General features: G+C 61.7%; 3 protein-coding genes across 7 annotated transcripts in view; all 3 read left to right on the top strand.

The window, feature by feature from the left end:
- NLGN3 (neuroligin 3) overlaps positions 1–16649 on the top strand; it is a 42726-nt gene extending 26077 nt beyond the window's left edge. For 3 of the 4 annotated variants that reach the window (XM_080366015.1, XM_080366017.1, XM_080366016.1), the window contains 5 exons: positions 2138–2197; positions 4930–5079; positions 6754–6939; positions 12707–13496; positions 13900–16649. In XM_080366015.1, coding sequence (XP_080222141.1) covers positions 2138–2197; positions 4930–5079; positions 6754–6939; positions 12707–13496; positions 13900–14737 — 2024 coding nt within the window. In that variant the 3' untranslated portion in view covers positions 14738–16649. The remainder of the gene's footprint in view (positions 1–2137; positions 2198–4929; positions 5080–6753; positions 6940–12706; positions 13497–13899) is intronic. The other variant, XM_080366018.1, reaches the window with a different exon arrangement.
- Positions 16650–19698: 3049 nt separating this feature from the next.
- Positions 19699–24424, top strand: GJB1 (gap junction protein beta 1). The gene is made up of 2 exons (XM_080365944.1): positions 19699–22065; positions 22744–24424. Exon 2 carries the CDS (start codon positions 22756–22758, stop codon positions 23593–23595), a length of 840 nt encoding a protein of 279 aa, XP_080222070.1. The 5' UTR covers positions 19699–22065; positions 22744–22755; the 3' UTR covers positions 23596–24424.
- On the top strand, positions 23745–25901 carry LOC308053953 (gap junction alpha-3 protein-like). 2 transcript variants are annotated; one of them, XM_080365937.1, is made up of 2 exons: positions 23745–23828; positions 24522–25901. In XM_080365937.1, the coding sequence occupies exons 1-2, from the start codon at positions 23775–23777 to the stop codon at positions 25434–25436; spliced, it is 969 nt and encodes a 322-aa protein (XP_080222063.1). In that variant the 5' UTR covers positions 23745–23774; the 3' UTR covers positions 25437–25901. The 2 variants fall into 2 exon arrangements, with proteins under 2 accessions (XP_080222063.1, XP_080222064.1); XM_080365938.1 differs by lacking the exon at positions 23745–23828 and adding an exon at positions 24181–24281.
- The last annotated feature ends 77 nt before the right edge of the window (positions 25902–25978 follow it).

Consider the following 25978-nt stretch of genomic DNA (forward strand, 5'->3'; position numbering starts at 1 on the left):
GTAGAAACAGGAGAACGAAGTGAGGAGCTCAGGGCATGGCTGGATGGTGAAGCAAGAGGTGAGGAGGCAGGGCTGGGACTTGGCAAGAGTAGGTCAGGAGGTGAACTTCCAATCAAAGAGAATCAGGAGTGCTCTGGAGACAGCCAATCCATCCCTGCCCTGGGCAGGAACAGGTCTACCTCACCTCTTCCCGGCAGCGTGTCTTGTCTGGTCTTAAGCACTTCCCCAGGCCACCTCTTCCAGTGCTTTCCTGCACCTTGTGCCAGGAAGCTTCTCTTCTTGTCCAGCTTTGACCTGCCTTGTGTAGCTCTGGGGCTGCCTGTCCTCTGACAGTGAGGAGGGAGTTGCTCTTCCACCTCACCACCTCTCAGTGGCCTTTCATGAGTCGGGTTGCTGCTGTAGCTCCCATCACTCATCTGCTCCCAGGATTTGCATGACTCAGCCTCCTGCAAACTTTTCATGCCTGCTGGATTTTTCTAGACTTCTGGTCATTGCTCCTCCAGACTTTCTTCAGCAGGTCATGGCTGCTTAAGGCATTGTGCAAGCCTCTTGCCCAAGTGGAGCTGCCCCACAGCCATTTCAGACCCCCACACAAATTTCTTTTAAATTCAAATCCCGCCCCTTGTCATGCTGCCATCTCTGTTATCCACTACCTGTGTCACCTGCGAGATCCCACTCCCAGAGTGGTAGTGAGGATGACTCCCTGATTTAGTCTTCCTGGCCAGTTTCTCCTTGTCGTAGCTTCATCCAGCTTCAGGGCTGCCCTTGCTCGTGGGAGCCTTGCTGGAGGCCATGCAGAACCCTCGCTGTGGTGGTGATGGAGCTGGCTGGTGATAGCAGCAGGGCCTGGCAGGACCTCAGAGCCCTGTATATCTGGGGGAGGTCACTGGGCAGCACAGGCACAGCACTGGCAATCCCACCTAGGGGAAACCCTGCTGTCACCATTACCTGGGGAACTTTTTTGGTGCAGGAATTAGGGAGCAGAGGACCGCAGGTGCTGGTCTGCAGCTCTAAGGGGATAAGGAGAGCAAAACCTCTTCCTGAAATTTGGGGCTGCAGGGTACAGGGATGGCACAACTCAGCTTCGTGCCCACAAAGGCATGGAGCCCTTTGCAGCAATGGAGCCTCGGTACAGGTCTGCACTGCATCTGCTCCCTACCAGCATGCAGGCTGCCTCTCCTGGCTCATGCCAGGCACGTGCAGCTTGGAAAGTGCTGTGCTCAGTGCACACTATCCACAGCAGCATCCCACGGTGCCAGGCTGGGGCTGCTGGCCTGACCCGACCCATGCCCTGGCACCGCAGATTTGCTAAAGGCCATGCAACGGTGAGAAGACATTCAGGCTGTTACAGAAACTGGTATTTTTAGGGTTCTGCCTGGGTCAGGGCAAGCTTGTTGGTGCCTTTTCAATCCTTGGTGAACCATGCAACTGGTCTTTTAAGGAGGGAGTTGGCACAGGACGGAGCCAGGCAGTGCAGGGGAGCACCTGTCAGGATGGCTCCCTGCAGCGTGCCATGGTGGTCCGCGCTGTGGCACTGGTGGTTTGTGGCTAGCTGTGCCAGGCACAACAAGGGGCCATGCACTGCGTGGGGGTGATGGGCAGGACCCCGGCTGGTGGTCAGTGGCCACCAAGGGGAACCCTTCTTGTGGGCTCTGCTGGTGGTAGGGGGATGGTTGTCCCTGGTGGCAGCAGAGCTGGCAGTGGGAGAAGGAGCCTTGCCGCCGCGCAGGGAGCCGAGGGTGCACGAGCAGGCGGGGGCCAGGCTGGGATGCAGGAGGATCAGTGAGTGCTTTGAGAGGCTGATCTGCCTCCAGCGCTGATGCTGCCACAGGCCTGCTCTCCTCCTCCCCGCCGCCCCGGCACTCCCTGGGGAGGATGTGGGAAGGGGTCCAGGTGAAGCAGCATCCTGGCGCAGCTCCCAGGGCAGTCCTGCCCGCACCCTGCGCCGCCCTGGCTCTGGGAGAGGTGCAGTGTGAGTAGCCAGCAGTGCTGTGGGGCGCAGGCCTGGCCCCACCATCTCTGCTATCATGCTATTTTTGAATTCTCTTTTGTTTTTTGTTTTGTTTTGTTTTGTTTGTTTTGTTTTTGTTTCCTTTTGTTTTCCTTTTTGTTCTGTCTCCTCGTGTTTGGTCCCTAGGAGCCAGCGCTAAGAAACAGGGCGAGGACTTAGCGGATAATGACGGTGATGAAGACGAAGGTATTTCTGTGCTCGAGGCTGCCACTGCATGACACGCAAAGCAAGTCCGTTTGCCCGCCATCTGCTGCCATCCCCAGGGAGCCCTGTGTGTGTCCGTCTGCTGTGCCGGGCAGCTGCGCGGGGCGGGGGGCAGGCTGGCCAGCTGTGCAGGGCACCCAGGTCCTTCCTCTCCTCGGGATGGGGGGGAAGCTCGTGGGGGTTTTTTGCTTTAGGAGAAGTGTGCTCCTGCTCTGCTTGAGCGAGGGCAGGGAGTAAGCATGGCAGCTTGGGAGGAGAGGAGCCCTTGGGCACCTGGGCCCATTTCACCCCAAGCCCGGTCACATCCCACCTCCAGCCTCATCCCTCCGGAGTCGGTGACATGCAGCTGGGAGCCAGCGACCTCCCCCTCCACCCTTGCCTGGCCCTGCTGTGGGCATCACCACAGGCTGGCCGTGCCAACAGCTTAGCACCCTTGGTACCCACAGGGTACCTGGCCATGCCCAGGAGACCCGAGGTCTGTTTGGACATGGTTTCTGGTAACTTCTCTCCTTCTCCACCCAGTGTAAGCAAGGTCTTGTTTGCAACCAGAGTATCAGCACTAGCCCAGGCACAGCAAGTGGGCTTTCAAGCAGATGTGATTCTAGATGTACACCAGGGCTAAGCAAGCTGCAGAATAAGCTAGCTTTAGTAAAACAAGGTTGTTCATCTGCAGGGTATGGAGTCGGTGTGTTTGACTGCATGGATTTGAAGAGGAGGCAGGAGAAAGGGTCAGCCAGGGTGCAGCCCTAACATGCCGAGGACAGTAAAACCTCATGGTGTGCGGGAGTCCCAGGGCAGCTCGAGCACAGCCTGGCAGATGGTGTTTAGGATCTGGGAAACAGATGAAAAGCTTTTTCCTTGGCAGTACCAAAACCCTGTTGTTTTCTCCCACTAACCTGTGCCCCAGGATCTCTTGTACCAAGGCATAAACTGGCATTCAGCCTAAGTGACTTGACTGTGCTAAACGCCCGCACACTGAAATGTTCTGCAGCAATTAGGAGCCATTTATTCCCTGGTACATCTCCACACATCGCTGCCATTCTGCTGTGAGGATGTCCCTTTGTGTGTTGGTGGGAGCATGTGGCAGGGAGGAGAGGACACGGGCGCAGGCACCAACGTTCCTGCCCTTTGCATTTCAAGCAGGTGGCCAGGTGGCCCTGGGAAGAGCTGTCTCGCCATAGTTCTGCTGCATGGGCGACGTCTGTCCCAGAGGAGCCACGAGTACTCTTTGCTCCCCAAGTCTTTGCATTTGCCTGGCTGCATCCTGGTGACAGGAAAAGCCAGCACAGGTTTTGCCATATCCTCATTCTTCTGGAGGGAAGAGGTTTTCTGTATGGGAAGGAGGCCACCTTTAGCCACATTGCAGGCCACAGGTGCAGGTGGGGATGGACAGAGGTACCCATCAGCCTGCCCTGTAGCCCCCTGCGATGGGCAAGCCGTGGGGAGGCATGGACATGCACAGGGGTTAGGTGGGTGCGAGGGAGCATGTCCACCCTGGCTGGGCATCCCCACTGCGTTGGTGTGGCTGCGCCCCAGGAGTCCCAGCCCTGCAGGGACCACGATGGGGACTGGCTGCCGGGACAATGTGGTGCACCAGTGAGGGAGGAAGGCAGGGAGCAGCGGCTGGCTGGGGCAGCTGAGGCCAGGCAGCCCCAGCAAGCAATGCCAGCCTGCCCAAGCAAGGTGCTGGGTGCGTGTGAGCACAGGGGAGGGCAAAGTCCATCGGTGCTGGCTCGCCAGCCCAGGAGAGGGCATGTGGGACCTGGCACTGTCTCCACAATGGGCGCAGCTCCCTCCTCTGTGTCACGTGGGCAAGACGTACCAAGAGCCGAGCACGGGCATTCTTTCCTCACACCAGGGCTTGGTTCCATGAGGGACCCAAGGCCAGTGGGCAGAAGGGGCAGGATGTCCCCCAGGCAGGGCCAGTCGAGAGAGGGAGCATGGCTGCTCCCTGTCCCCTAGGCTCCCACTGTTCTTCCTCCCCGGCCATCGGGGTCTCATTCCTCATCCTCACTCCATGCCTCATGCCCTGTCCTCGTCCGGACACCGTGCTCACCTCCCTGACACGCACACGTGCACACACTGTCTGCATCATCACCATGTCTGTGTCTGGGCACTGGGGTGCCATGGGTTCATATCCAGGCAGCTGGCAGGTTTCTGCCTTCCCAGGGGGATGGGAAGTGGGGGACGGGAGAGTCAGACATTGGAGCACCCACCAGTGCCCCCCCGCCTTCCAGGTCCTGCACACCCCCATCCCTGCCCCCTGCAATGCCAGATTCCAGGACTCCCGGAGCCGAGGGCTTGGGTCCAGACAAAGACAGGACATGAAGCTGCATCCTGGGGCTAGACTCTGCAACTCCCACCTGCAACGGAGGTGCCACTGGTCTGACTCCCACATGCAGCCAGAGCCCGGCTCTGAGGAAGAGCAGCGGGGTCCAGCCAGCATCTCATCTGCATGTGCTGAGACCCCCGAGGACACAGCAGTGTGGGGATGGCACGGTGGCTGCTGCCATCCGGAAGGGGGCTGGTGGGGTTTGTTCAGTGGTGGTCGGCTTTGGAGGGCCACGCTGTGGTCCCCAGGAGAGCTCTCAGTTTGGCTCCTAAGCCCCCTCCCTGGTCCTGGCAGCTGGCATTGCCCTCGTCCTTGGTCTGCCTGTCGGGCAGGGTGCGGCGACCACCGGTGGGATCCTGTGTTTAACTGCCTCTCCTTCCAGACATCCGGGACAGCGGGGCCAAGCCAGTGATGGTGTATATCCACGGTGGTTCATACATGGAGGGCACAGGGAACATGATAGACGGCAGCGTCCTGGCTAGCTACGGGAACGTGATTGTCATCACCCTGAACTACCGCGTTGGAGTGCTCGGTATGGGCTGGCCAGCGTGGGCTGTGCTGCTAGCATGGCCAGGCGGCGGGATGAGTCCCCATGGCCAACCGGGCTGGAACCAGCTGGGAAGGGGGTGGTGGGGGGTGTGGGGCCCAGCAGGATGGGGGCTGCACTGCAGGTGCTGACCCTGCCCTCTGCCCTGGCAGCCAAGCTGGGTGCCACGTGGCATTGCCCCCACTGGGTGGCTGCAGCATGGTCTGGCTCCTGGCACCAGCCACCCCCCCCAGGCTCATTTACACAACCTGGCTCAACTGAAAGCAAATATTGGTCTGCGGTTAAATAAATAATAAATGTGTTTACCCAGCATCTCCTCCTGAGAGGGCTCTCCCTCCCTGGCCACGGGCTGCCTCCAAGCCAGCTGAGCTGCCAGGACCCCCACAGCCATGCACCATGGCCTGGCTGTCTGCAGAGGGGATGGCTGAAGGGTGCCAGGTGCCATATAGAGGAGGGTGGCGGTCCCATTTTCGTGAACACTGATGACCTGGAGAGGCAAAATGGGGACACGGGGTCAAAAGGCAGTGTGGTCCCCTGCCTGCTGCAGCAGAAACCCCCGGGGGCTGGGACACAGGAGGTTTGTCTAGAGCATCACTGCTGCCTGCCCTTAGCAGCAGGGAGAACAAGGAGTGCAGAAGTTTGGGGAGAGCTCCTTCCCAGCCAGACTGCTGGCAGGGATGGCTCTCTTCCTTGCCATCCAGCCTGGCACAGTGCTCTCCCTGGACAGCTGAGTTCCTGGCCAGTACCTGGGGCACCATATCGCTCCGATGGCCTTCAGACCCCATAGTCTCTTGGGGAAGATGGCAGTTACCTGCTTTGCAGTAAAAACAAGCCTATTCAAGTCCTTTCAATATTAAACATCAGGCCTTTAAGATGGACAGGTGCAAATTTAAAAGACTTGTCACAATATGCAATAAGACTTTAATGGTGCCATTGTCATCTCTATTGAAGTGGTGCAGCATGCCCAGCAGAGCACCTCCAGTGCTGGAGCAGCACCGGTGCCGCTCCCTGCCTGCCAGGGTTATCCACCTGGATTTTGCCTTGGGACATGATTTTGGCTTCCTGCTTTGAGTCAAAGCAAATTAAACACTGATAACTTATCTTGGGTGTTCCCTTTGTTATTGAAAGCATTTCTCAGCATCATCCTCACTGAGAGACTTTGTATTTTAAGCTGCAGTCGGTTCCTCTCTGCCCAGCCCACCACCTTACATTTATAGAGCCTCCTCCAGGCCACGCTAGTCCATGGAAAGCATTGGCTGTGCACGCACTCAGCCCGCCTGCAGCCACCGGGGCTTTTTCAGCTTTCCTTGGAGCATGAGTGAGACATCTTGACTCGTTATTAGCACAGGTGCTGGTATGTGTAGGACAGGGCTTTGTGCCCATCACCCTGTCACTGCTTGCAGCCGGCTGGAGAGGCTCCCCAGGGCTTGCAACTGCATTCCCAGCCTTTTGCCTCTCTGTGCTGTGCAGAGGGTGGCTGGAGCAGCTTGGTGGTGTCCCTGCTCCAGCTCAGAGCTCACAGGACTCTCTTGGTAGTGGAGTCTCTTGTTGTTGTGGGACAGGGTCCCACAGAAGCTCCCCTAGGCCTGCGGAAGGGGAGTGGGAGGTCAGGACACCCCCTGCTTCCTCATTCCTAACCAGGCTCCCCTTGGCCCACAGGATTCCTGAGCACAGGGGACCAGGCTGCCAAGGGCAATTATGGGCTGCTGGACCAGATACAGGCCCTGCGCTGGGTCAGCGAGAACATCGCCTTCTTTGGGGGAGATCCCTTGCGGATCACCGTCTTCGGCTCTGGCATCGGTGCCTCCTGCGTCAGCCTGCTTACCCTCTCTCACCACTCTGAAGGTAGGTGCCAGCTGTGCCCAAGGATGCTGCAGCTGTGACAAGCACCTTGCTAATACTAACCCAGGGAAGGGAGCCCACCCGGGTACCACTGGCCACCCTAGCAAAGTCAGGGCTGCTTTTTGGTTAGTCGCTGGTGAGAGCCTGACCCAGTGCTGGCAAGCAGAACCTTTTCATCATGGGCAGGGAGAGGCCAGCAGCAGAGCACGTGGGAGCCAGGGATGGAGCTGGTGCTCTCAGTGTGTGGGTCTGCAGCCCAGGGCCAGCACCTGGGTGTGGGAAGAGGTGGGAACCCTTGGGCGGCACCCTACCCAGGTGCCCAGGCTCGCCCATTTGCAGGTGTGGAGGGGACATAGGGCATCATGCAGGGCACCAGAAGCATGGATCTCAGTGCTAGGAATAGAGGGGAAGCCAGACCTGAGCCTGGGGAGGGATGGAAGGTCCCATCTTGTGAGACTGGGAGAGCTGAAGTGCTGCGACGAGCAAAACACGGGTGAAAGTGATATGGTTGGTATCTGTTAATATAGCAGAGTATTTACTCTAGATAAAGAAAGGCGTTATTTACACTAAAGCTTGTGTTGGCATAAAAGCAAATGCATGTAAATCACCTGTAAAGACATTTACATTGAGCACTGGGGGGGGAGGAAATAACCACTGGAGTAAAGGTGTTCTCGATAAACTTCCTAAAGGAAATTGCAGGAGCAAAGCCTGAACTGGATGTGGTCTACAGGGGACCAGCCTGCCAAGGACTTGGTCACAGGGGCTTTATATGAGGGTGCAGCCCTCTTCCAGTGCTGTGTCCCCAAGGATGGTGCAGGGAAGAAGGGAACACAAATGGACAGTGGACACAAGACTGAGACTGGGACACACCGAAAATTGCACTTGAAGCCATTGCAAAGAGCTGCAGCCCTGCTCAACAGCATGGGAACCGCACAGGAATGAAGGAGACCTTCAGAACCTCAGCAGGGCTGATGGCATGGCAGAGGGAGTATGGGAGGAGCTGGTGCTGGCCAGGCTGCTGGCAAAGTCAGGCAGCCTTCCTCTAGCCCTGGGAGCTGTTGACGGACTGATTGCCCCAATATGGAAAGCAAGAATGATCTCAGCCCTGGCTGCTGCGAAGGTGGCTGCACCAGCTCCAGCATCACAGGCTGCTTGGTAGTATACTGGTAGATGTGGGGGTCTGCAGGTGCTGTGGGCAGCATGAGGCTGGTGTTAGGTGTGATGAGAGCTGGCAGGACCTGTGCTCATGGTGGAGAGTGAAGGGCAGCACCCTGCTGAGCCTGGACATGAAACAGGGCTCGTAGGATGCTGGCAGTTCACCGTGGAGTCAAAGGCAAACCCAAACCAGCTCTCTTCTCCCAGATTTCTCCAGCTGCCCTTTTGGTTAAGCTTGCCTGATTCCAGCAAACCGCTTGCCCTGCAATGACCCCATCCCCATGCAGAGACCCGTCACCGTGCTGGGCTCTGATTCCCACTGATAGCCCTTCCCCAGGGATGAGAGTGGGGCTGACAGGCTGCCACATCTCCATACCATGCCTGCTGCCCATCAGTCACAGCTGGATGCCAGCCTTTCCTCAGATGGACCAGGGAACTGAAGAGGAGAGGCTGAGACATGCTGCTGTGGCCCATGGATCAGAGGATGCAGAGGAGCTCCAGACCCTCCTAGGTGGTGGGATATCTCAAGTGGGCTCTGGAGCCCACCAGTGCTCCACGGTCCCGCTGTGCCAGAGCCTGTGGCAAACTTAGCACCAACCCACCCTGTGCAGGGTGCTCCTGCTCCTGGGGCAGCTGCTCCCACTGCTGGGCTCCCCTTGGTGCCGCAAGGACCAGAGATCTGAGGGATGCTCTGCTCCACAGACCTGACAACAGAGGCATGTCTGGACCTGGTGGGCAACTGCTTCCTTGGGAAGCTTGGGCACTTCCACATTAAGTCCATGGTGGTCCCTGGTCTTCCACAATTGCCCTGCAGCCTGCTGGCTCTGCTGTCGCTGTCACCAGTGCCCTGCCATGTTTGAGTAATGCAGGGAGAAACAAAAAGACAGGTGAAACCAAAGTGATCCAGCCTTGGCAGCATGTATGGAGCTGCTGTTGACTGCTCAGGACCTGTCTGTTCTGGGTCAGCCCTTTCCCTGCCACCCCAGGGCACTCAGGATGCTTGTGCTCAGTCCATGCTCCTGCATGAGTGACTGGTGCCTGAAGTCAGTGCCACTGTCATTCTGCTCCCCCCTTGCCAGCCCCTGAGCAGGATCCTTCTCAGCCTGCTGCCTTATCCTCTTCAGGTGACTTGAACAAATATTAAAGGGTATTAGACTACAGTAAGCTCAAGAACATAGAAAATACGAGTTATACCTACAGAGCCGCTGCCGATGGTGCAATGCCAGTGGAGGGAAGCACCAGGGCTGCCCTCACCGGCCTTGAGGCTCCTGGGGTAGGATTCCCAACTACCCAGAGCCATGCAGGGCAGGCAGCAGCTCTCTAGCCCACAGGAGGAGATGCTTTTGACAACTGAAGCCAGAGATTGCTTCACTTGTCTTAGATGGTATATTGAGCAGTATGTAGGAAAGGAGCATGGGTAGGTCTTTGCAGACTTGTTTCTGAGCGGTGGGCAGTGCAAGGGATGTTCTGCAGCTGCAGGGGCCCATCAGGGACCATGCTGTCCCTGTGTGGATACCCAGGGCTCTGCGTGCCCTCCTGCCCTTGCACAGGCACCCTGGGCCCTCCTGCCCTTGCACAGGCACCTATTCTTTTATAGAATGAAAGCTCCTGCAGAAAGAAAAAGGATTTTCTCTGCCCATACTGAGTGTGAAAAGCCAGGGAGGGGATGCTGGGTGTAACGCATTCGTGATGCTTCTTAGGGTGCTCTTCTCCATCACAGGAGTGCCTGGGAGGGAGGTGGGGATCACAGGGAGGTGCTCTCTGTGCAGGAGTCTCCTTTCTGGGGCTGGGTGCTTCTGGCAGGACAGCCCCAAGGCTGCAGACTTTTTTTCAGCCAGACAGTGACAGCTCTTTGGAAGCAAGACATGTGCTTGGCTGCCCAGGTGGCCCCAACCTCTTGTACAGGCCCAGAATGGAGGGAGCAGCATGGAGAGAGGCTGAGGTTGGATTGGAGGGGCTGCTCCCTGACTTTCCAGCCATGAAAAAAACTGTCATCCAGTATAGCACTTTTTAGGTGACACTAGGCTTTCTGCCACTAAGTCCTGCACCTGGTGCATGTCCTTTGCCACCCCACCCGGCCCCAATGCCAGTGGTGTGGTCCCTGCTGCATTGCCAGGCACCCTCGCTGCTGTGGCAGGGGAGCTGCTGCTGGCTGTAAATGCCATGAGGTGGAAGGGGAACACTCGGTGCTGCTGACAGTGTTACATCAAAGCAAATGGCCATCAAATGACCTCAAACCCCACCCTGTGCCAGAGCACCTATCTCCCCAGGGACAGGGCAGCCAGCTCCGGAGCACAGCAGGGGAGTTGTGCTAAGATGCAGCCTGCAGACCAGGCGGGTTTGTTTTTATCGCATCAAAATAAAACTCATAGTGATCAAGAGCTATTAATGAAGCTGCTAATTTGTGCCTGCTCTGCCAGGTGCTGTGAGAGGCAGACACTGGAGGCTGGTGCAGCACACACTGTGTCTGGCTGCCAGGGAGACCCGCAGCTCCCCTGCCAGCCTCAGCCCTTGTAGGTGGGTTGATTCCTCACCAAGGACCAAAATGCTGTTTCTTTCTCCGGGCAGCCATGCTGCTGCCAGGCAAACTTCTTGTGCTTCCTTTGCCCTATCTCCTGCTCCATAGGGGCTGCTGCCCTTCACTGCCAGCTCCAAGGATGCTCAGACTTCAGCTGGACAAGGCAGCCAGCACTCTGCTTTGAGCAGGGCTTGGCGCAGACAACCCCAAAGGTGTTTCCAGTCTCAGCTACTGCCCAAAGCAAAGGGGAAATCAGGAGCTGGCAGCAGCCTGCAGCACTGGGAATCCTCCGGCAGAGCCCTGGTCCCACTGCTTGGCTCCATTGTGCTGTGACAGCCAGCTCTGCAGGCTGCATCGGTACCCTCACCTTGAGGGGAGCAGGCTGGGAAGGCAGAGCTGCATCTTCCTGCCTGGCCCCAGCAGGCTGGAGGGCTCCAGGCTGAGCTGCAGGGTGGTGATACATCCCTGGGGTGCTTGCTGGGCTTCAGCTGGGTGCTGGCATGGAGGCGGAAGTCTGGGCTCTCACAGACTTGCGGGTCCTCCTGTGTCAGGACATGGCCATGGACGTGGCCGTTGACACAGCGAGGGGGCTCCATCAGGGACATGCACAGCTGTTGATGACACCAGCTGCCTGTGCTTCCCCAGGCAGGGGCAGGCAGGAACAGAGTCCAGCCTGGTGGCTCTGTCTGTGAAGTGATGCTGCTGGTGGGGAGCAATAGCTGCTGCTGGGACAGCATCTCCTGGGAGCCAGGGAACCCCCATTCTGGCTCTTTGGCATGTGGATGACGGCCCAGAGCAAGCAAGCCCATGGCCAGTCTCCAGCCTGTAGGCTGGGTACAGCTTTCTAGGGCACCAGGAGGTGACAAACAGAGCTTGTGACTTCTCTTTGTCCCAGCACATGGGACTGTACGTCAGGTACTTGGCAGAGCAAGGACTGTGCATGCAGGCAAGAGCGATGGACATGGTGGCCAGGAGCCAGGAGACTTGAAACGCTTCTGCTGAGGGAAGGTGCACGCTGCCCTGCAGAGCGGCACAGCCTTGGCTGTACAAGGGTCTCACGCAGGTGCTCTGCATTTCAGGGGGGCAGGGGCAGCCCCATAGCCACCAGGCTGCTGCGTCAGCACCATCCAGGGACGCCTGAGACAGTCCCTCATGGTGAGTGAGTGCCGGAGTCGTCCAGCAAGGGTGCAGGCAGCGCTCAGGGTGCAGGAGAGCGCTGGCCAAAAAGCAGGGACCCCAGGGTGCACCCCGAGCCTGGCTGCCTTTCACCACCCCGGAGGCTCCGCTTCCTCACCGCCCTTTGTATTCTGAGCACAAGCTCCATTGACATGGGGCTGGAGCGCAGCCACACATTCCTCCGCCTGGGCCAGGGCCTTTGTGGCCCCGTTTTCCAGGGCGAAAGTCCACTCCCTCTGTGTTCCCGGTGGCAGAAAGGCCCTCTTTGTGCATCTGGCAGTGTGCTCCTGTGGGGCCGGATTGGCACCGAGCAGCCCCAGCTGGGCAGGAAGCAGCAGGGAGGGGGCCGGGGGACCTTGACAAAGCAGTGGGGTGGGATGTGCAGGGTTAAGTGTCCCTGAGCAGGCGTTAACCCTCCTGCTGCTGCCAGCCTTCAGCCTGGCTGCTCAGTGAAGCTGGTGCCACTCTGGGCTGGAGGATGACACCGAGCCGGGGGCAGCGTGTGCCCCTCGGGGGCTCAGGCAACGTGTCCTGGGGCGGCTGGGACTGCACAGGCTGCTCGGCAAAGCCAGGCTGCGGTGCAGCCATGGCACCTCTGCTCCCTGCACCGGGACAGAGGGGTGCCCGACCAGCCCCTGCAATGGGATCCTCAGAGGCTACAGAAGCCCTTGGTTGCTCCCAGGAGCATCCACTATATGCCCAGCTGTTACCCTGCCACCCTCGTGGTGGCCCTGAGCGGAGCCCCCCTGTGAGCCAGGCTCAGTGGGCAGCACAGCCTGGGTCAAGGCCAGGCGCGGGCTGGAGCGCTGCGTTCTTGCAGGGGTCCGAGGGCATCGAAGCCTTCTCCACACTACAGCGCTGGGGTGTTGGAATGGTGCTCACTCTGCTGCGAGCTTCCTCCGCTCCTTGCCTGTCTTGCAGGTCTCTTCCAGAGAGCCATCATCCAGAGCGGCTCCGCGCTCTCCAGCTGGGCGGTGAACTACCAGCCTGTGAAGTACACCAGCATGCTGGCCGACAAGGTGGGCTGCAATGTGTTGGACACAGTGGACATGGTGGACTGCCTGCGGCAGAAGAGTGCTAAGGAGCTGGTGGAGCAAGACATCCAGCCGGCTCGTTACCATGTGGCCTTTGGGCCGGTAATTGATGGGGATGTGATCCCGGATGACCCAGAGATCCTGATGGAGCAGGGCGAGTTCCTCAACTACGATATCATGCTGGGGGTCAACCAGGGCGAGGGGCTGAAATTCGTGGAGGGCGTGGTGGACCCTGAGGACGGCGTCTCGGGCAGTGACTTTGACTACTCAGTCTCCAACTTTGTAGATAACCTGTACGGCTACCCCGAGGGCAAGGACACCTTGCGGGAGACCATCAAGTTCATGTACACGGACTGGGCTGACAGGGACAACCCCGAGACACGCCGCAAGACTCTGGTGGCCCTCTTCACTGACCACCAGTGGGTAGAGCCGTCGGTGGTGACGGCTGACCTGCACGCCCGCTATGGCTCTCCCACCTACTTCTACGCCTTCTACCACCACTGCCAGAGCCTGATGAAGCCTGCGTGGTCCGACGCGGCCCACGGGGATGAGGTGCCTTACGTGTTCGGGATCCCAATGATTGGCCCCACAGACCTCTTTCCCTGCAACTTCTCCAAGAATGATGTCATGCTCAGCGCTGTGGTGATGACCTACTGGACCAACTTTGCCAAGACAGGGTGAGTGGGGATGGGTGCTGTGCCTGGGGGGTCTGCACTCACTGCAGCTGCACCCCTTGGGAGCATGCTGTGGTGGGGGGGTGTCATGCCTGGCTTGGGGCACTGAGCCCACCCGTGCCCAGCGGTCTGTGTGCTGTGCCTTCACTGGGGTCAGGGCATCAACCCACAGTGAGGGCTGAGAGCGCAGCCAGCCCCCAGGACAGGACCCAGCCACGCACAGGGGTTGGGAGGCTGGTTGGTCGCGGGTATTGTGGGTTAGACTTGATCCATGCAGGACCTTTTGCCAGCCCACCCTGTGCCACCACGGGCAAAGGTCCCGCAGTCTCCATCTCTGCGTCTGGCTCTCCCTCCTTGCCTCACCAGCTTTTCCTGGTGGTAGTTCTGTTTTGCCTGTGTTTCACAGGGACCCCAACAAGCCTGTCCCCCAGGACACCAAGTTCATCCACACCAAGGCCAACCGGTTTGAGGAGGTGGCCTGGTCCAAGTACAACCCCCGTGACCAGCTGTACCTGCACATCGGGCTGAAGCCACGGGTACGTGACCACTACCGGGCCACCAAGGTGGCTTTCTGGAAGCACCTGGTCCCTCACCTGTACAACCTGCACGACATGTTCCACTACACCTCCACCACCACCAAAGTGCCGCCGCCTGACACCACGCAGAACTCCCACATTACCCGCCGGCCCAATGGCAAGATCTGGACCACGAAGCGCCCCGCCATCTCGCCTGCCTACAACAGTGAGAACGGGAAGGAGAAGTGGAGCCCGGAGCAGGAGGCAGGCACCCTGCTGGAGAGCCCTCGTGATTACTCCACCGAGCTGAGTGTCACCATTGCTGTGGGTGCCTCCCTCCTCTTCCTCAACGTGCTGGCCTTTGCTGCTCTCTACTACCGCAAGGACAAGCGCCGGCAGGACACGCACCAGCAGCCTAGCCCCCAGCGCGGTGCCGCCAACGACGTTGCCCACGCGCCCGACGAGGAGATGCCCTCCTTGCAGGTGAGCCAGGGGCACCACGAGTGTGAGGCTGTGCCGCCCCACGACGCCCTGCGCCTGGCCGCTCTGCCCGACTACACCCTCACCTTGCGCCGCTCTCCAGATGACATCCCGCTCATGACCCCCAACACCATCACCATGATCCCTAACTCGCTGGTGGGGCTGCAGACCCTGCACCCCTACAACACCTTCACCGCTGGCTTCAACAGCACGGGGCTCCCGCACTCACACTCCACCACCAGGGTATAGCTGCCCGCCACCGGCGCACACGCATGCACGCACGCACACGCAAGCAGCAGACACTGGCAGAGGAACCGGCAGGGCCGATGGAGCCCCCGGACAGAGGGGCAGCGCCCACGGACAGTGTGGCACTGAGCCCGGAGATCTGCGGGGTCCTGGTGTGGCTGGATGCCCCGCTCTCCCCCGGCGCTTTCTTTCGTTCCTATCTAACTTTTGAGAAGTGCTTTGACTTTCCTGGCTCCCAGCCAGAGGGTCCCACGGGTTGCCCCGGGGTGCCGATGGGGTGCAGGGGGGACACAGTGTAGCCCCTGTGCCCACGCACCGGCACGGGCAGGCATGGGGGACCCTGCTGGCAGCGGCCACAGGGCTCCCTGCACCGGGGCTGTGCCTCCCCATGGGGCAATCGCATCCCCAGCGCTCCACCTGCTGAGCACCCCGGGACTGATGAGGAGCAGGGCTGGATAATGCCTCTCAGCCGGTGCCCAAGCATCCCCTGGCAGCTTGGCATCCCGAGTGCCCTCGAAAAGGCTCCTTCACCATGTCCAGAAGCGGCCCCGGGCCATGGTGCTATAGGCAGAAGGAGTGGGCAGGGTCCGGGGATCCGGCCTCGTGCTGGGTGCGGGCGCTGGGGCCAGTGCCGGGCTCAGGGACCCCGGGGACCCTGGGAGTGGGGCCCCGGGCTGGAGACTTGGCACTTCTGCCCCTCTTTGCGCTGCAGAGAATCTCTTTTGTGTCAGTCGTTTCTCTTTGCAGAGACGTTTTTTAAGCAGATCTTTAGTTCTTTACACACTAACGGAGTCGCCGCGTTTTGTCCTTTGTAAAGATTTTAAAACCAAGTGTTCTTGATATAAAATAAAAAGCCAGTTAGAAGCCAGCGTGTGCGCGCGGTGCCAGCCCCCCACGGCCCCCACCTGCCGCGGGCGGGCACCAGGCAGGGCACTGCCTCCTGCGCCGCGGGGCTGCGCTCTTTTGTATTTTTGATATTCTCCCTCCTCTGTCGCCTGTGCCCACGTATCTCAGCCAAATAGCCTACCTGATGGCCCGCCTGTGAGCACCCCCTACCCCAGCCCACCCCGCTGCCCCACCGGCCAGTGCCACCCACTGCCCTGCCTGGGCATCACCCGCTGTGAGCACCATCTGCCCACCCCTATCAACCCAGGGCAATCCCCTCTCCAGCACCGTGTCCCAGTGCTCCCCACACTGCCCTGATCCCCGGGGAGCATCCCATCCCTTAGTCACTGCCCCAGGGCCACGCTGTGCCCTCCCTGCCTGCGCCACTGCCTGAAAGCAGAGTCAGCGATCTGCAGCCTGCGGCAGGGGTGGGCAGCTGTGGGGCTGGTAGCAGCAGGGTGAGCCAGGCACCGACACTGACTCTGCCTCCCACCTCGCTTCAGCTGGGGCCTTTTGCCCGTCACGGGGTGACCAGCTGGGGCTGCAAGCACCTGCCCTGGTGCTGGGGCACTCGCTGGGCTGGTGGTGGCCACCGAACCGCACGCAGCTGCGGGTAGCATCTCTCAAGGTGAGGGGCTTCAGTGTGGCTGGGTGTGGAGAGGCTGCTGCCTGGCATCCCACGGAGGGCACCCAGTCTCAGTGCCCCCCTCCCCCCCGCCCCCCCCCCCCCCAGTGGGCGCTGGCACCCAGGGCCTGGGGAGGCAGGGAGAAAGGATGGATCCTTATGGGGACACCACACGTCATCCCTGTGCAAGACGGTCCGGCTGGCAGACGCTGCCCGCGCTGGCGGCCGTGACGCACCGGTGCCGGCTGGCCCTACTGCCTGGGGCCAGCGCACCCCTGGCCCTGCACCCTGCCCTGGCCCCCAGGCAGGGCTGAGGGTGAGGATGCTCGTTGGAGAATGTATTTATACCCTGTCACCCACGCAGAGTAACAAATTCCAAATAAAACAGAAGTGGTATTTTTAATAGCGGTGTGTCTCGCCTCTTCTTGGAGTGTGGAGGGGCTGGGGGCTCCCCAACCGGGTGGGGTGCCCTGTGTTGGCTCAGAGTCACTCCAGCCATGGCTGTGCCTGCTGGCAGAGGGTCTGGACAGTCCCCGTGTCCTTGGCACCCACCCCACAGGGGCAGCAGGAGGACCCCCGTACCACCCCGCCAGGTTGTGGTGCTGGACCCCCAGCACAGCACAGATGCAAGCCAGCATCATGCGACCCAGGATTGCCAACACCAGCTGCCACAGTGGGGGGGTCCCCACATGCCCCCAGCCCTGCTGGGCACCCTCCCAGCACTGGGACCCCATGTGGGACCTCATCTGCCCCACAGTCCCCTCCCACTGAAGCCCCCCCCCTTTCCCAGCCCAGCTCCCTTCCCCCTGCTTGCCAACCAGAAAAGCTGCTGGTTTCATTTCTTTTTAATGTAATTTCAACTGGAGTTGCCATGGAAACCAGGCATGGAGCCTGAATCGCCTCCAGGCAGCGTGCAGGCAGCCGAGCCAGGGCCGAGGCCCCAAGCCAGGGGGGCCGAGGGAGGAGGGGGGGGGCAGGCAGGGAATAGGCAGGGGGCTGCGCAGGGAACTGAATGGGGGGGGGCTCTGCCCTGCTCTGCCAGGGGCCCTTGCAGCTGCAGGGCCACTGGCACATAGCACCATGCTCCAGCCCCTGTGCCAGACCCCCGGTGCTGCCCAATGTGGGGGTCTCACAGCCCCTGGCAGCCAGTGCCCTGTGCACTGGAGCTGCAGCACACGGCAGGCAGTGTGGGCACAGCCTGGGATGGCAGCATGGGGCAAATGGAGAAGGTGGGGAAGATGCCAAAGTCAGGCAATGTGCTGTGCTGTGCCATGCCATGCTGCCATGGACAGGGATGTTGCAGAGCACCTGGGACGGGCAGCAGCAGAGCTGAGCCACAGCAGGGCTCTGATGGGCTGATGGGACTCCTGCCCAGGACACAGGGCTGCCTTCCCCTGGGCTTTTCCATGCCGATGGGCAAAGCGGCTTCTTATGTCCTCAGCATTCCAGGCAAGGGATGGTGGCCCACCCTGCAGCCCTCATCCAGTGCTGCCCCGAATGCTGGCCCATCTGGTCCGACTATGCAGCAGCCCTAGGACCGCAGTCCCGGGGCCCTCCCCTGCAGCCACAGGTGCCCCTGTTTAGTGACTGGCTGCAAAAGGAACCAAGATGAAAAACCCACATGAGGCCATGGGGCCGGGTTACCATGGAAATACTGGTGCTCTGCAGCACAGCTCCAACAACAGACACCTTACCATGGTGCTAGCAGCAGGGCCAGCCCTGCCTGGTGGCCAGTGGCCCATCCCAATGATGGACCAGCATCACTGCCAACTGGCCACATTGCAGTGACTAGTGCCCTCTTGAAGGGGAGAAGACTTTCTGCCCCAGAATAGGGGCTTACCATGTCCTTCTGTCCTCCCTCATCCTTGCACGGCCCCAGCTGCCTGCTGTCCCCATGTGCCAGCACGGTCACCCCAGCTAGGACCCCAAGGGCAAGCTGGTGACGGACAACACGTTTCTGTTATGCTACTGCCCTTGCAAAACTCCCAAGCCTACCATCTGTCCAGGGTGTCCTTGACCACCAGCAGTGTTTCTTTAGAGACCTGGCAAAGCCCAGGGGACACTATCCCAGAGGATATGTGCAGTTCACATCTGTGTGACGAATGTGGGACATCCTCAGCGTCAGGGGACAAGTGTAGGGCTGCTGCCAAAGAAGCATAAGGGAACTGAACTGCAAAGGTGTCCCTGGCATGGGGAGGCGGTGGAGGACCTGTGCCTGGCCCCTGCCTGCTCCAGGAGTCACAGCCAGCAGGAGGGCAGCGATGCTGCTCCATGCAGCAGCAGCACCAGGACAGTGTCTTGGTCCTGGTCCCTGCACCCTGACGCACCCAGGGCATAGGACAGCAGACCCACAGGCAGGCAGGACAAGCTGTTATGCCATGTGCTGCAACCCCCTCTGCCCCATGCTGCAGCAGCACAAAGGATTTCTGTGCTCACCCATTACCAATGCCCTTCCTGGCAGGGCTGAGTCAAACCAGAGGGTGTTGTCTCTGCAAGGGCAGCAGCCTAGATACAGGGACGCCTGTGCTGCTGTCAGCCAGAGCCTGGAAGCCCAGCGGCCCCTGCGCTGCAGTTACCATCCAGGCTGGTGGCCAGGCTGAGCCACGCATGTGGACACCCCCGCCTGGGGCAGGATGGCGGGGGAAGGGGGGCTCGGAGAGCCTGCTCTGCCAGCACCCTTTTCCTCCTGGCAGCAGAGATGTCTCAGTGGTGGTTGGAGCTTGATTTCCTCCATCACACCAATGCGGACTGCTGGGCTGTGAGGTCCCCGACCCCAGCAAGGTGCCAGCAGCTGCGTCACACTCCCCACCCCCCCACACCCCCCATCCGGATGTTGGCTCAGCCCTGCCCTTCTCATCAGCTCGTCTGCGCTCGACGTGCCCACGTCCTCGAGCTCCTCACTGCAGCTCCGGACACCCAACTAACCTCACAATTAACGTCATTAACAAGGAGCCTGTTTCTGGTCCGCGTGGTCACGCACGGGGCAGCTCTCTCACGGCGGGAAGCGGCGGCGGCTGCCCCGCGCCCCCCGCCCCTGGCCTGCGCAGCACTGCCGCCCAGCCCCCGGCCCTCCCACCGCTCCCGCTGGGGACACCGGTCGGGCACCGGGCTGGGCAGCAACGCCCCGCGTTCCTCCTCCCTCCTTCCTGGTTGTTTTATTTATTTAATTATACTTTTAGGTGGGTTCCCACCCGCCGAGCCCCGCCGGGTGCCGCCGAGCCCCGCCGCCCCCGGCCCGGCCCCGCAGCGCCACCTGCCGCCGCGGCCGGGCGCAGCGACCACTCCTGTGCTGCCACCGGCAGCACCCCTTGATCCCCGCCTGGCTCCCAGTGCCCCCCCCCCAGACTAACCCCTGCAGCCCCCCCAGCGCTTCCCCCACTTAACCTAGCCCGTACGCCACTCCGGCCCCGCCCCCCGGGACCCCCCAGCTCCCCCCGCTCAGCTTGATCCCCCTTAGTCTGCCCCCCGACACCCTACAGTGCTCCCCGTCTGCCCGCACCCCCCGCACCCCGCTCCGGGCAGGGCCCTCTCGGTCCCGCGGCACGTCGCGGTCCCCGGGTGCGTGGCCGGGGCGGTGCCGGCGGCTGCGGCCGCTCCCGCTCCCCGCCGGGCGCTGCTGACTCAGCGGGCGGCTTATCGCGGGCCGTGATTGCGGCCCCGGGCAGGCCCCACCCGCCCCGCACCCCCGGGCCACCCCCGGCCCCTCGCTGCCCACCGCCCCCACCACGCTGCGGGGGAACCCCCCCGCCGTCCCGCACTGCCACCCTGCCACCCCCATGCAGGGGCAGTGGCACCGCTGCCAGCCTCACGCAGGGGGTGATGCGCGGGGTCCTGCAGCACCCCCAACCCACCCGCCCCCGCCCCGGGGCCCCAAGACGCGGGGCAGGGTCGCCATGTCCCGGCGCACCGCGACACCGCACCGGGTACTGGGCGGCGAGACCTTGGAGCGGGCCGTTAGCCGGGTTAATCGTTGACAGGCTGTTTGCCTGCCCCGGCTGCACCTTTACACATTAAATCTGGGTGTTCGTGGCTCCCCAGGGACCAGCCGGCAGCCTGCAGCAGCGGATCAAGGTGCTTTGGGTGCTAAGGGTGCCCAGAGCTGTCCCCCGGGATGGAGAGCGGGGTCCCACCACAGTGCATGTGCCTGGCTTGCAGGGGTCCTGGCGGGGAGGATGCTCGCAGCAGGGGGATGTGGCCAGGGGGACCACAGAGCTCCCATAGGGACCATCCTGGGGGACTGGCCCTGCCTCAGTGCTGTGGTGGCCCCTGGGCTGTCCCCAAGGGATGCTCAGCTGCGGCAGTGGGTGCTGGTGGGTGCCTCAGCGCTGTAAGTGTGGGCTGGGCATACCTGCAATGTTTACCTGGTAGGGAGCAAGTCCTGGAAGGAGTGAGGCTGTTTGGGAGGGGGCGGGTAACGTGCCGGAGGGCAGTATAAAGTCCAGGGTGCTGTGCTGGAGGCTGAGGCCACTGTGCTGCCCAAGAACTTTGCCTGTCCCGGCGCTGAGGTGAGAGCCTGGTGTGCATGGCACTGCTGTGGGGGTGGTCACCTGTCCCCCGGCTGGGGGGCACTAGGGGGTCCAGAGTGGGGGCTACAAAAGGGCTCAGCCGTGGGCCAGGGAGGGTAGAGTCAGGGCTGCTGGCCCCAAGGGGGGGAAATGGGACAAGGAGCAGAGCGTGGTCTGGGCACCAGCTGCCCTCCCTGTGGCTTCACTGAAGAGCCTTTGCCCAGCACTGTTTGCGCGGCTCCGGGCACTTGCACCCTGGGCTAAGGGGTGGAGGTGGCGTTTGGGATGGCATTGTGCCCACCACCCTGCGGGCCCCCAGCTGGTAGGTTTTGCTGGGTGTACTGCTCCCCATCTGAGACTGGGGACAAAACCTGAGGGACATGTTACCCAGCCAGCAGGGTTGGGGCACAGCACAACGGTGTGGCTGGGACACCAGCCCTGTGTGACATGGGCACAGGGGGCCTGCAAGCACAGGGGCTGTTGCCCTCACCAGCGTGTCCCACTGACTGTGCAGCAGTGTCAGTGGCCCTCTGTTCCAGGAGAGGAGCACAGCTCCCGTGGTACGTGGCTCTGGGCACTGAGCACAGCCCCCGTTAGCGCACAGTGTCACCCCGGCAGGCTCTTCCGTACGTTCCCAGTTCCCAACTGGACAAAGCACGCGCAGGGCAGCTCCAGTGCCTTCGCAGCCATCGCCGCTGGCACCACCCCCCCCCGCAGCAGAGACTTGAGGGCACGGCAGGACTCATGGGGGCTAAACCCAGCGCGCCCAGCCCCACGGGTCCCACGGACTGCTCACTGCCATGCTGGGAAGCAGCAGACCCCAACTCCGGTCACGGCACCCAGTGCCATCCATGCGGGATGGGCACACAGCTGGGCTCTGCCATGCGGCCTGGGGAAGGGACTCCCAGGCACCCCACATGGCTGTCCAGCCTGGTGATGCCTGCGGCGCGGGTCCCACCAGGCAGAGCGACAAGCACCCGGTGGCTGGCGGTCGGGGGGGGGGCTGTGGCCACGGTCGGCGCGGGGTGAGGTGGGAGCGGGTGCAGGGCCGAGCAGCGGGAGTGCAGCACACAGGCACTTTGTTTGGCCGGGGTGGGCGGAAGTCAGGGCGTTGGATCTGAATGCTAAAGTGTGTTGTTCAGGGGCCGATAAAGGCCCCATTGTATGCAAATAGTTTATAAAGCAGCATATGACTTCCAGCGCAGGGCAGTGGTGGATAGAGACAAGGGCAGGCAGAGCAGAGCTCTCCTGCAGGAGACATGAGACGTTAGAGGGGCCATTGGGGGCAGCTCACGAGGACCCTTCCTCACCGGCAGGTATGTGCTGCCGGGACCCTCCACACCAGGGGCAGCCGGAGAGCAGGTCCCAGTCCCCCAGCCTCGTGCCTGGGGTGGGAAGCAGCTCCTGGGGCTGCCCAGTGCCGGTGGGTGGCCCCAGTGGGGTGGGGGGTCTATGCTGGGTGTGCAGGGACCACCATGCAGGGACAGCTCTAGGAGGGTGGCAATGCATGGCTGCACAGGGGGTCACCCCAGCTTGGGGCTCCCTGGCCCCACTCCTGCGGGGAATGGGGGGGTGAGGGCAGTGAGGTGCTGGTGTAGAGGAGTCCATGGAGCTTCTTTGGGTCAGTCCCTAGCCAGAGGGCTCAGTGCTGGGTGCTGATAGGGGGGTCCCTGGGGAAGTGTGAGAGCTTCACCCCATTGCCTGTGCGGCTGTGGATCAGGATCCCCGTGGCAGTGTGGGGCAGTAGGGCAGGAGCAGCTGGCACTGCGGGGTCTCCTGTCTGCTCCTGCCAAAACGCTGCCCTGAGCCATGTCAGCAGCAGGAGCCACGCTGCCTTCCTGCCATCCATCCATCCTGCTGTCCACCTACCAGGGCTGTGGTGGCCAGTTGCTCCTGGGTCCCTCCTGCTGCTGCCACCAGGGCCAGGATGTGGTGGCTCTCAGCCAGGGGCCCGTCCCGCTCATAACACCATCTCTCGTTGATCGCTCCTGCAGACGTGAGGAACGATGAACTGGGCCGGCCTCTACACGGTGCTGAGCGGGGTGAACCGCCACTCCACCGCCATCGGGCGCATCTGGCTCTCTGTCATCTTCATCTTCAGGATAATGGTGCTGGTGGTGGCAGCTGAGAGCGTCTGGGGGGATGAGAAATCTGCTTTCACCTGCAACACCCAGCAGCCTGGCTGCAACAGTGTCTGCTATGACCACTTCTTCCCCATCTCCCACGTCCGTCTGTGGTCCCTGCAGCTCATCCTCGTCACCACACCAGCCCTCCTCGTGGCCATGCACGTGGCCTACCAGCAGCACCAGGAGAAGAAGCTGCTGGTGCTGACAGGGCACGCAGACCCCAAGCACATGGAAGAGGTGAAGAAGCACAAGATGCGCATATCAGGTTCGTTGTGGTGGACGTATGTCTGCAGCGTGGTCTTCAGGCTACTCTTTGAGGCCGTGTTCATGTACATCTTCTACATGCTCTACCCGGGCTACCAGATGGTGCGGCTTGTCAAGTGTGAGGCTTACCCCTGCCCCAACACTGTCGACTGTTTCATCTCCCGGCCGACCGAGAAGACCGTCTTCACCGTCTTCATGCTGGTCACCTCCGGCATCTGCATCATCCTCAACATGGCGGAGCTGGTCTACCTGGTGGTGCGGGCGTGTGCCCGCCGAGGCCAGCACCACTCCAACCCCTCGTCGGGGAAGAGTTCCTTCTATGGGCACAAGCTCTCCTCTGAGTACAAGCAGAATGAGATCAACCAGCTGCTGACGGAGCAGGACGGCTCCCTCAAGGACATGCTGCGCCGCAACCCCGGGCTGCAGGAGAAGGGCGACCGCTGCTCTGCCTGCTAGGGCTAGAGCCACTGGGGGCTCAGCCCTTGCCCCCGCCCCACAGCCCTGTGCTGTCCCTGCCCTATGGAGAGCATCCCCCAGGCGCCGGTCCAGCCCTACCGGACAGCCAGAAGGGCATCTCGGGCCATTAAATCTCCGTTCTCAGGCGCTGCCTCCCTCCTTTCTGCTCTGGCCAGGACATGCTGGGGGCTGGGGTGTCCGTGTGGGGTGCCTCCCCCTGCACCCTAGTCCAGGTGGGTGCTACCAGGGGCTGTGGGGGCTGCAGTGCCCAGGCTGCGCTGGGGCCATGGCCACTGTGCCCTGGCAGCTGGCATGCAGGAGCGGTGACCCCTGGGTGGCATTGAGCAGAGTCCAAGGGCTTGCGCTCCCCCAGCACCAGCCCCTGCAGCCCCGAATATATTTAGAAAAGTGCCCAGACCAAAAATAGAGGGAAAAGGTTTCCCCAGTGGCTGTTTCATCTGCCAGTCACAATGAAAGCCAATGGGGCACGCAGCCGCCTCATGCCCCAATAACCCTGTGCCCACCATCGGGTGGGCAGACGGACGGAGCCGGGCAGATCCTTTTTCTGCGCCCCACTGAGAAGCTGGGGACAAGCCAGGAAGGGGCCTCGCAGCATCCCACCCCGCCCCGCCAAGGGCACCTGACGGCGCGGGAGCACCGGGCTCTGCCCCACGTGCCCACCAACGGTGAGGGGTCCCCATGCTGGGTCGCCACTGTGGTGTCCCCCACGGTGCTCCCAATGTGGCAAGGCTGCTTTCTGCTGGAGGTCTTTGCTCCCACTTCCCTCCCTGTGGCAGGTTAGGGGGTCCCGTCGGACACTGGGTGGGGACACCCCGGGGACAACCTGCATGCCCGCCCAGCTGGGGGATGGGGGGGCGTTCTTGGGGGTGTGGGGTGGCTGTGTCTGGAGGGCAACTGTCTTGCAGGGCACCACAGCGCGTGCCATGGGGGACTGGAGCCTGCTGGGGCGGCTGCTGGAGAACGCCCAGGAGCACTCCACAGTGGTGGGGAAGGTCTGGCTCACTGTCCTCTTCGTCTTCCGCATCCTGGTGCTGGGGGCGGCCGCTGAGCGGGTCTGGGGTGATGAGCTGTCTGGCTTCTCCTGTGACACACAGCAGCCTGGCTGTCAGAACGCCTGCTATGACAGCACCTTCCCTATCTCCCACCTCCGCTTCTGGGTCCTGCAGATCATCTTCGTCTCTACCCCCAGCCTCGTCTACCTGGGCCACATCCTGCACCTGGTGCATCTGGAGGAGAAGGCACAGCAGCAAGTGGCTGCACGGGCTGGCAGTGGGGCCAGGCGGCAGCGCTTGAGGCAGCCTCGGCTCCCTGTGGGGGACACACGGGGACGGGTCTGCATGCGGGGGGCCATCCTGAGGACGTACATCTGCAATGTCATCTTCAAGGCTCTCTTGGAAGTGGGCTTCATTGTGGGCCAGTATGCCTTGTATGGGTTCCAGCTGAAGCCCCTCTACACCTGCAGCCGCTGGCCCTGCCCCAACACTGTCAACTGCTACATCTCCCGGCCCACCGAGAAGACCATCTTCATCCTCTTCATGCTAGGGGTGGCCTGCACGTCCCTGCTGCTCAACCTGGTGGAGATCTACCACCTGGGTCTCACCAAGTGCCGGCAGGGGCCCAGCCCCAAATCCTGCATCCTGCCCAGTCCCGCTGGCCCTGTGGGGCCCCGTGGCACCCGTGGCACTCTGCCTGGCCATGCCAGCCCCATGGCTGCTGGCAGACGCCCCCCCAGCCTGGCACCCCTGAAGAAGGCTGGTTCATGGCTGGGGGTAGCCAGTGGACCCTACAGGAAGGCACGAGCAGCAGACCTGGCAGTGTGAATGTGGACTGCTCGGATGCTCAGGGATGGGTGATGCACGAGTGGCCACGCAGTTGTGGTTCTATCTCCGGGCTCTGCCAGGCTTGTGCCACGGACCCCACGGCCAGCAGCAGAGATGGGCACAGCCCCGAGGACAAGGCTCGGTCCCTCCCTGTGCTCTTGGCAGCAGCAGGGCTGAGAGCAGGGCTGGGCTGGGGCAGGGGCTTGTCAGCCCTGGGGGAGTAAATAAATACCCGTTGCACCTCACTCGACTCCTGCTCTGCCTGCGGGCTCTGTGGCATCACTCTCCAACCGGTCTGTCTCACGGGCACACTGCATGGCCAGGGCAGGGCCACCGCGGGGTTGGGTTGGGCTGGGCTGCAGCTCTGTGGGCAAGGGACAGGTAGGGCTCGCCAGGGGGGCACCAGCGGGTGTGGGGTCCCAGCACTCCCGAGAGGGCAGCGCACTGGGAGCCAGACAAGGCAGGAAGCCCAGGCAGGGAGGGACAGGAGCGAGTGGGACAGCGGCTGTGCTCTCCTGCAGCATCCCACCGCCCCCGGGGCG

Source organism: Falco punctatus (genome assembly GCF_963210335.1).
Source record: "Falco punctatus genome assembly, chromosome: 15".
In the NCBI taxonomy this organism is placed as follows: domain Eukaryota; kingdom Metazoa; phylum Chordata; class Aves; order Falconiformes; family Falconidae; genus Falco; species Falco punctatus.

Excerpts from the sequence above, each read along its gene's own strand:
- GJB1 (XM_080365944.1), top strand. The coding sequence starts at position 22,756 with ATGAACTGGGCCGGCCTCTACACGGTGCTGAGCGGGGTGAACCGCCAC.
- LOC308053953 (XM_080365937.1), top strand. The coding sequence starts at position 23,775 with ATGCTGGGGGCTGGGGTGTCCGTGTGGGGTGCCTCCCCCTGCACCCTA. Across the intron at positions 23,829-24,521 it reads CCCCCTGCACCCTAGTCCAG|GGCACCACAGCGCGTGCCAT; the intron begins GTGGGTGCTACC and ends ACTGTCTTGCAG.